At 35.7% G+C, this 9,983-nt stretch overlaps 1 protein-coding gene and 1 long non-coding RNA gene across 4 annotated transcripts in view; both read right to left on the bottom strand.

Moving 5' to 3' along the window:
• Window positions 1-270: 270 nt before the first annotated feature.
• Window positions 271-1,907, bottom strand: LOC122146406. Its single transcript, XR_006160966.1, has 2 exons — window positions 1,230-1,907; window positions 271-790 (listed from the first exon to the last, which is right to left on the bottom strand). It is a non-coding gene; the product is annotated as an uncharacterized LOC122146406 (long non-coding RNA).
• A 162-nt stretch (window positions 1,908-2,069) lies between these two features.
• LOC109051206 (protein unc-13 homolog B-like) overlaps window positions 2,070-9,983 on the bottom strand; it is an 80,532-nt gene continuing 72,618 nt past the window's right edge. Inside the window, exons 32-41 of one of the 3 annotated variants that reach the window (XM_042764837.1) lie at window positions 9,370-9,390; window positions 8,960-9,048; window positions 7,739-7,885; window positions 7,521-7,644; window positions 7,229-7,279; window positions 6,449-6,526; window positions 6,198-6,345; window positions 4,691-4,783; window positions 4,437-4,596; window positions 2,070-3,061 (exon numbers count right to left, since the gene is read on the bottom strand). In XM_042764837.1, coding sequence (XP_042620771.1) covers window positions 2,776-3,061; window positions 4,437-4,596; window positions 4,691-4,783; window positions 6,198-6,345; window positions 6,449-6,526; window positions 7,229-7,279; window positions 7,521-7,644; window positions 7,739-7,885; window positions 8,960-9,048; window positions 9,370-9,390 — 1,197 coding nt within the window. In that variant the 3' untranslated portion in view covers window positions 2,070-2,775. The remainder of the gene's footprint in view (window positions 3,062-4,436; window positions 4,597-4,690; window positions 4,784-6,197; window positions 6,346-6,448; window positions 6,527-7,228; window positions 7,280-7,520; window positions 7,645-7,738; window positions 7,886-8,959; window positions 9,049-9,369; window positions 9,391-9,983) is intronic. The other 2 variants (XM_042764839.1, XM_042764838.1) reach the window with 2 other exon arrangements.

Raw genomic sequence — 9,983 nt, 5'->3', positions numbered from 1 at the left:
TGCTGCTCATATAATGCAGGTAAATGGGGGCAGATGCTAAAATAAGAACAAAAAGCACTATAAAAGCTCATATTGGTTTTGCACTATATGTAAAGTCTTCTCAAGTCATACAGTGGGTCTGTGTGAAAAAAATATAATTTATATAATTGTGCCTCCATGTACTGAAATCAACTTTGAGAGCGAAAGTATATGACAAATGTTTCAGTGAATAATGATTAAAATAAAATTAAAAAAATCCTCCACAAAATAACATCAAACCAGCTTAAAACATTAGTTTAAGAGACTTTATGTATAAATTCATTTGTTGGAGTGCGCATACAAACATTTTAATAACACATTTTTCCTTGTCAGTGACTGTGTACAATAACTTTAAAAATGTGAGTAAACTCAGTAAAACTGAGTAGAGTCCATACATGCCAGTGTTCACTGTCAGTACTGTTTCAAGAGTTAAAAAAAATGTGAGAACTTTCATAAGTTGGCACGAGGAATGTGTATATTACAAAGAGTGACAATTCCCTCCTAAAATAAAACTGCTGGCCTAATTAACGGTAACAGTTTATAAAGTGACACAGAGTTAGAAGTGAGAAATGTACAGAAATAAATAACAGGTTCAAAAGTCACAATAATTGGCAATATCAACATACATTTACATATTGGCAGCATTTTGTGAAAAATACAATATTTTTACATTGAAATTTGAATGAACAAGGTGAGGCTTTTGCACAGGCAACAAATGATGGGACAAATGGTAGTGTTACTGTCTTTTTCCTCTTTGTTTTTGCAGTTGTTTCTGGAAAAACAAAGCACAACACAGTATAAAATTCCTCAAAATGAACAGTTAAAGAAAATAAATCAGCCATTAAAAAAAAAAACGGAGTAACAAGAAGACTCCACAGAAAAAGAGAATAATTTTTACTTAAAAGGAAAACAAAGTTAAAATCATTTAAATAGAAAATATCAGAACAAATAATATAAGGCCGCTTTGAAAAAAAAAAACATCTACTCATCGTTAATTGATCAGTTATCATATTTGAGCTTGATCTGATATTAGTTAATGTTCGTTGATTTTTCAGCGCTTTTCTCTACATAAAGTATTAAAAAATATTACATGACACCCCATTAAAGCATTCAAACATTTTAGCTTCAATACTGTCCGATGATGCTGCATTGTCTTTGGTGTGGGTGACAAAGCAGGTGTAAATGTGAACGAGATTATTGCTGCCACCTACTGGTCACAGATGATGGCTGAAGTACCGTTCACTTTTGAAATGAATGGTGACTGCAAGAGGCAGAAGATCAGTGGGCTGAGGTGCAAACAGGTCATCCATCATCTGAGCGGTCACGAAGCCTGTAAGAAAGGCACACTTTCGGCTGACGGACGTGTCGAGTGTGAGCTGACTTGGAAATGGTGTGAATTTTATATGATAATCTCTCTACAAACTTCTTCCCCCCACTCCATGTTGTCTGTTCGGATTATTTTTTCTGATTCATTCATGCAACAAATCACTTCACAACACTCAGTGAATGAGATCTGGCCCCCAGGACACAAACACTGTCTCAACGTTCATAACAATCATAATCATTACATTTCAACCTGACACATTCACAGCATCAGAAATAAGGCAATAAACACATGGCAAAAGGGGTGTTTACAGAGAAAAAGTGCACAAACATATGTAGAATCTGTGTATTCTACAAAAGACACGTCCAAAATAATGACCCAGCACAATCACAGCGCCATCTACTGGTCGGAGGTCAAAGAACCTCAAGTCAGGGATTGACTTCATTTTTTTTTCTTGCAAACATGTTTGTAAGGGATAGACATGTCTAGTATTACTTTTTGCAATGATTATAAAATGTAACAAAACACTGCAAATGCATAAAAAAATTTCAGGGTCAAAGTTCACCCCCACCCCCACCCCCAAAAAGGAACATGTAGTGTATTTTTAATAACTAAGATTTTTCCATTGTGAAATACATTTATTTATTTTATATTAACTACTGTATTTTTATTATATTATTTAATCCTATTTTTTTTTAATCAAACAGTCATATATTCATATATAATCATAGTACTTGTTGTACTTGCATATTAAATGCATATTTATTGCATGACATGTTATTTAATTTTTTTTATCTGTTATAAAAAATAATTCACCATTGCAATAATTAGTAAAACAATTAATAAATAAATATGAGAGTTTCAGAGGGAAATGAACTTAATAGTCAAGAAAATAATTCCAAATGTACAAATGAGGCTTCATTATAAATGTAATTTTGTATTTTTTATTTTAAAATTTAATATTTATTTAATTGTATATCTAATTTTTGTTTTCATGAGATTAAAGAGATTAAAATATCCAATAATGGATGATAAACTCCCAATTAGACCAAATTTGGGCATAATACAACCCAGTACTGCATGTCTATCCTTCACAGTCTCGTTTCATTCATGTCAAATCAAACATGGTGCCTACCTCAACTAGTCCTTTGCTAGTTTGTTAGTGGCTGAATGTGTGAGTGTGTTTTTATATCAATATATAGAAACAAATATTGTGTTCAATCTGTTTATGTGGATGACTCCCCCTGATCCACTGCTAAACTAACAGTGCTCTTTATAAAACTTGTCACATGGCCTCTCTTGTGCTGCTGAAGCCCTTCTCTGTGGGTGTCATTGGGCAGCAAAACATTGTTGTGGACACAAAAAGGTGACAGTGCTGATGTCCATCCAACACTTAAGAGTCTCAGATTGTCTTCTGCTGTAAAGGAACGTCCTCACCTCCCATCCTCGGCCGATCGGGTCTCAGATTTCAGTTTCACAAACTCTTTGGCCACCTCGTCACCCGAGCGCTGGGAGAGGATGCGCATGACGGTGAGGCCTGTGTCATCAATGTGTATCCGTGGGCCCAGTGGACACCAGCAGGCACAGCTGGCCCTCGGCGCGACATCACACAACTGTATGACGGCGATACCGATCACACGGTCTGCGCGCCCGAAGCAGTAGTCCTTCACACACACCTGAAGCTCATAACACTCCAGCCCATCCTCGTTCCCAAGAATACTGCACACACACACACGGAGAGAGAGGTGGTGTAAGTACTACTAGTAGAAATTTTCTCATTGCTCTTTAAAAATCCTGAATGCAGAGATGCAGTAAAAATGCACATTCAAATTCTGACTCACACAGACACTATATCATCTATCCATCCATCCATTTATTCATCTACCTATTTATATATATATCTGACCATCTATTGATACATCCATCTTCCTATCTACCCATCTATCCATCCATCTACCAAAGCAGAAAAGCAGGGTCTATTTCGAGTGCAACTTAACTACAACAGGTAAAGCTGTAAGCTGTGTGGACATTAGCAATATCATTACCAGTTCTCGTTTATAATCGATACTGATATGGCTACTTATGAAGATCTTTAGTCTAAATGCTGTGTTCTGTTAATCCGTGAGCTTCATATTATTTGTAGCGCACTTGCCGTCCAGTAGAGGAGCAATTTGCTAAATTTATGCACTATATTGCATATTCATATTTTTACTTAACCTGTTGACATAAGAAAGAATGCAAGGCGCTAAAGGTCAAATTCAGCACTTCCTACTCTATATAACTGCATGTTACTAATGAAGAAAAAGAGACTAAATGTGTACAAAACATATGACAACATTTATAGGATGCATTGATTAGAAGCCCAAACTACACTCAAGGGCCAAATGATGCAGATATAGTTATGGCCTGTGATATTGGCACCGTTTCTGTGTAATAATCAATTCTTTGTGACTGAATATAGTTCTGAAGTTGGAAAAGGCATTTAGTTTATACTTTAAATTAACCTTAGTTCCCAGGACATCTACAAGATGGATCTAAATGCTGATAAAGACAAGAAAAGATGAGACAAACACATGACAGTATGACAAATGTAAGAATAAATAAATAAATAAAAACGTTTATTCTGTGGCACCTAAAAAAAAAATTTAGTACCTATTGTTGTTTCTTATACACTCTCAGAAAAAAAGGCACAAAAGCTGTCACTGGTGGCGGTACCTTTTTAAAAGATAAATTTTTGTACCCTTTAGGTACTAATATGTACACTTTAGGTACTTATATGTATCTTTAGGGTACCAATATGGACTGTTTAGGTACAAAGATGTGCCTTTTGAAAAGGTACTGCCCCAGTGACAGCTTTTGTACCTTTTTTTCTGAGAGTGTAGGAGCCATTAATTGTTTGTTTTTTTCTGGAGTTTTATTTATATTGATGCTTTGGCAATATTGTGTGTACAATGATCATGTTCTCGCTTTCAATAATTGGGAAACAGAGAGAGACGTCTGTTTTGTAGTCTAACTTGATCCTTCACACATCATTGTTTAATCTACTGTTATTCATTAATCTGATTAGTCGTGAATGACTAGGTTTTGCACTCACAAATGGAAGGTCTCGTTGAATTTGGGCGCCCAGCAGTTGTTCTTCGATTTGGTAGTGAACTTGCGCTTTTTGTCGCTGAGATGAGGGCCGATCATGGTGACCTCCACAAACGGTCGGAACATCCCAGATGTCTGCCACTTCAGATCATTAGCAGCCACAACTAGAAACAAAGAAATGTGATTCAGCCATCAGAAAATACACTTGTGGGACAGATAAAGCTCGCTTAAACATGGTAAAATTGCAATTAGACTTACCTTTAACTGTAACTTTATGCTCTCCTGTGCCCGGGTGAGTGAAGAGATCGATCTGTATGGATACTTCCCCTAATGGTTTATCAACCCCTGAGCCTACACACACACACACACACACACACACACACACACACACACATATTTAAATATTATACATATTTATATAAAGGGTGACATTCCATAGACTACTGTTGTTTTTATTCTGAGCTAGTTATAAATACTTTAACCGAACCTTAACCCTCAAACGGAAAATGTGCTGCATTTTTACAATAATAAAAAAAATATATATTTTTATCTTGTTTTTACAATTGGGGACGTCCTTAAATGTCCCCTAAAGGAGGACAGGTTTAGCTCACTTTTGGGTACAAATCTGTCTCTAAAATATGGTACACATATTTACATATAGTACACACACTCACACACACACACACACACACATACACACACACACACACACACACACAGAGTAAAACACAGGCCTCACATGCATGGTGGAGCTTTTAAGAAAAATGTAAGCATTAGAAAAAATTGAGGAAAATTTGTATTTTCGAGGAAAACAGACATATAGAGGAGTCATTCTGCACTTATGGGCGTGTCCAAATTTTAATCCAATCAAATGCTCTCTAGAATTAAAATAATACCACTAAAAAAAACCTGCCTTTGATTAACAACAGCAAGTAGCAAATCAGGGCTCACCATCATAGACTACTGACTATTTAAAAAAGTTGTGTCCCAACATCCTGGAAATGCATCAATACAGAGGAAAAATAAAAATAGTAATTACCAGTAAGCCCATTCTAGGCTTTCTTAAAATACCATTTCTTTATTTTAAGTTTGGATAAAAATATAGCATGGAGATTGTGAGATTCACCACACTCGAGCACAAATAAACCCAAAACACATTTAGGAATGGATCTGGAGACGGGGACTGTGTTATTTATTTGTGAGAGGGTTTCCGGGTCTCATGGAGTCTGTGGTGACCTACCCCTGGACGGTTGTATTTTCTCACTAGGTGTTATCCTCATACCCTTCCCATTATGCACTGAGGCAGAGACAGAAGCAGAATAACATTGAAAGAGAGAAAAGTTCAAAAGCAACACATTAAAAACAAGCCAGAACAGTAACAACAACAGCAGAGAAACATGGACAGTAGACACATTAAGCGGTAAGAGACAGATAAAGCTTGAAGAAGAGATCAAATTTCAGTACAATAAGTACACAAATGAATCCACAGCACAATGCTGACACCTAGTGTATTGTTTTACAAACCCATCTCTAGGAGATCAAATAATATGAACTAAAAAAATTAGAATAGGAAATGAGTAATCATATATAAAAATCTTTATGTTTCACAAAAGAGAAAGTCATACATGTTTGGAACAACATAAGGAGTAAATGATGATTAAATTATCAAACTATTCCTTAATGTTGATCTTATCAATTCTGTCCTATGTATAAAATAGTGTGGATGTGCCACTAGATGTGTGTGTGTTCATGTCTGTGTGTTCACCTTGAGCATGCTGAGTAGTGACAAACATCTTGATGAGCGTGTCGGTGGTCTGGGTATAGAGGGACAGCGCGTGTCTCAGCGAGGACAGTTCAGGACTCTTCTCGAGGAAGGCCTTCTTCAAACCATTTCCTCCAGCGTGGAAGTATTGCTGCAGAGGATAGCGAATAATCAAATATTAATTCTGTACAAACCACTGCTTTTCAAACAACATGGAAATTTATTGCTGCTTTTAAAGAAAATATCATTTATACCTTTATGGTTTCAAGGGCCACGTCCATGACCGCACACTGCTTGGGGGTCAAGCTTTTAGCTTCACCAGACATGTGATCCTGCAGAGCCAAAATAACATTAAAAACCCATAAAATCGACAAAATGACCTCAAACACAAATCAAAATCAATGGGGCTGGACACTGGAGTATCTGAACAATGAATAGATGTCAGTGACTTGTAAATATAAGCGATGATGTGTTAATGTTTTTGGATTTCTGACACCAGTAACCCATGGAAACTTGTTTCCACTTCAGAATAAAAAAAAAAAAAAAACTGGGTATTAGGGTATCTTATTATTAATAAGAAATAAGGTTGCATGTGATGTAAACTCACGTTATTGCATCTTAAATCACAATTACAAGAAAAAAGTCACAGTTAAAAGGAAAGAAGTCACAACTATGAGAAATAAAGTTGCAATTGTGAGATATAAAATCACAATGGATGGAAGTTTTGAGTTCTGAAAGTAACAGTAGGTTGTTTCCCATTACAATAAACTATTTTTTTCATGATCTGACTCCTTTTAACAGTGGAATGGTATGCAGTGCAGCAATGTCAGAGATTTACAGAAAAAGTTTGATGGGATTTTCTGTTTGCACACTCAAGCACTCAACATCAAACATGTGAGCATGTTTGAATGTGTTGAGGTTACAGAAACAAGTCGAAAGCATTTATATTGAGGATCTTCATCTGTATTCTCTTGCTGAGCTCTGAGCTGGTTTTAAGAGATCATAGTCTGGATTAAACAAGCCTGGAGTGGTACCTTGAGTTTGGAGAGCTGACTCAGTTCTTTAGCAGCTGAAAAGATCGTTCCCTGCCAGCAAGAGATAAAAGTGTTACAGCATAACAGAGGGGGCAAAGAAATCTTTACATGTAAAACAAAGAACTTGAAAGGTTCCAGGCAAAAAAAAAAAATATCAGGGAGTCTCTGGCTTTTAAAATGAAGCCTTTTTAAAAAAAATTAGAAACCAAATAATACAACGTAAAAGCATTTTAAGCAGTTTTATCTGGAAAAAAATGACAATGTATTTAGGATCTAGTCATACAGGTCTTACAAAGGTGTCATTGCCCTGAGGAAGGATGATGGTCTTCTCGAGACTGTTCATCACAATCCTCCACAGCTCCTTCAACACTCGCTTCAGCACGGTTTTCTCACACACTGAGGCAAACAGCATCAGACTGCTCGCAAACACACACACACACACACACACAGATCAGGACAGGCTTCAGGTACAGTAATAGTTTCTGTACAGGTGAGGAGAGTTTTGCTCACTTTGCATCCAGGAAGTCCATCAGTGGCCGCAGCATGTTATCAGAGTCGGCCTCCACCTGGTTGCGGGTGTTGGCGTTCACGGGACCCTTGATCTGGTACAGCAGGCTGGCCATCTGACGCATGCAGTCATCGATGCGGCTCTGGAAACTACAGAGGAACATCAGAGTTCAGCATGAAGGAGGAATATATTAGACTGACGCAGCAGGAGGTGTCGCAAAAGTGTTAAATGAAATTTTACATTAATTTAAGATATTTTAATCTTTACTCAACAGAGAGATCTTGAGATATGATGCAAGTCAGACTAAAAACTACATTCATTTCAAGGGCAGCAAAGCTACAGTATATAATTATGACCTAAATATGTTTAACTGAGTTTTGTTATTTGCAAAACTGGAAGTGTTTAAAATCATGAGTGGGCAAGTCTAATGAAACCTGTCAAGAAATTATAATTTGTATAAAGAAAATAAAACCTATATGTCTACATGTGATTTCTACATAGTGTTTGGTTTCATTTCAACTACGCATCCTCTCTGATTCTCATATCTATAATGTAAATAATAATAATAATAATAATAATAATATATTTATTTATTATATTATACTTATTCACTTCTTTCGTTTTATATCAGTATGTTTTTTTTTCTTTACATAATAAAAATACTTTTTTACAGTAATGAGAATCACCACCGGGAATAATGCAAATAACAATGAAAACGCAAATAATATTTTCATTAAGCAGATGTTCCCAATTATCATTAATATAATGCAAAAATAAAATATTAAAGTTGCGAAGTATTTTGTGTAAACATCACAAATATTGAATTATTGTAAATATTGCCAGTATTTTTGTGCTGCCTTTGATTTATTCTGAATATATAAAATTTATATTAATTTAATATATTTAGTATAAATTAAAGACAGCACAAGAAATATTTTAAATTGTTTTAAAGCGTAAATTCAGAAATGAATAATTATGCTGAATTTATGCTTTAAAATTCAGTAAAAAACTGGACACTTTGTAGAGAAGAGAAATCAAGGAAATGTGCTCAACTGTCTTGAAAGAAATGTCAAAAAAAAAGAAAGTAAAAATCTAAATATTCCTAAATAAGGCAGCTTAATTTCCTTTATGCAAAATATAATTTCTTAATGTTTTGTTTTGGTTTAATAATCTGTACATTTCTCTGTGATTAACCCATATATATTTGATCTATAAACACTGACGTGTTTCCAAAGGTGCTGCTCAGCTCGTCCAAGACGTTGTTGAGCTTGACCTGGAGATCGTTCAGGACGTCACTGGCCTCTGTGTCCAGCTGCAGAACGACAAACACACAGACAAACCGCTCGGATTAGATCAGTGGCTCTCCTCCATCACATTATTTCAACAAAAATCATTCCACCCGGTGCACAAACACCATCTTCATAACACCAATGTGATGGTCTAACAGTTCAGAGAGGGTGAAAACTACCATGGTTTATGGTGATGGGGTAAAAGAGCCTGTAAAATTCACACAGTCCCAGTGACGGGGGGAGGGGGGGGCTCCGAACTGGAGTCCTCTACTGTATAAGTGCTCTGTTCATGAGCTCTCAAACACACACATGTACCGTATAACCACACAGTTTGCGTAACCCACCTGTTTACTGCTGACCACCACCTTCAGAAAGAGCAAAGTAAAGGAATGTTTAACTTTTAGTCATTTCAACCCCATAAAATTAACTAGATTAATGAGCAGGACTGAGGGAGGGAGGAGCTATGGGTTTAGTTATCCTGCTATACTAGAGAATATTAGTAGTATATAATGTCAAAAAATAAACATGTAATATTTTTTTTAATTATTATTATATATATAGATGCAATACAGATGCAATACTGCTGCCTTCATGTTCGCCTAAACATGAGCAATAAAAGTCAGGGTCATTTGCATATGACGTCCTATTGGCCCAAAGTACCAACCAAAATTAGCCAATCACAAAATGTTCAACATTTGGTTATGCTAGTAAACAATCTCTCATTCTTTAAATTAAATTTAACATTTATTTTACTTGATTTCTGGATCAATAGGAAGGCTGAGATAATATTTGATTTTTTTTATATGCAAATAAAAGTACATTTATATTTAAATTCAAGGACAAACTAATCACTTTTTGACTCAAGGGACTCAATACACACCTTGTCCTCTGAGATGTCCATCTACTATAATACAGTAAACAGTAATATTGTGAAATATTATTACAATTTAAATACTGT

Source organism: Cyprinus carpio, chromosome A10, assembly GCF_018340385.1.
Source record: "Cyprinus carpio isolate SPL01 chromosome A10, ASM1834038v1, whole genome shotgun sequence".
Taxonomy (NCBI): domain Eukaryota; kingdom Metazoa; phylum Chordata; class Actinopteri; order Cypriniformes; family Cyprinidae; genus Cyprinus; species Cyprinus carpio.
Note: the sequence above shows the minus strand (reverse complement) of the source record. Positions and strands in the feature narration are given on the sequence as shown.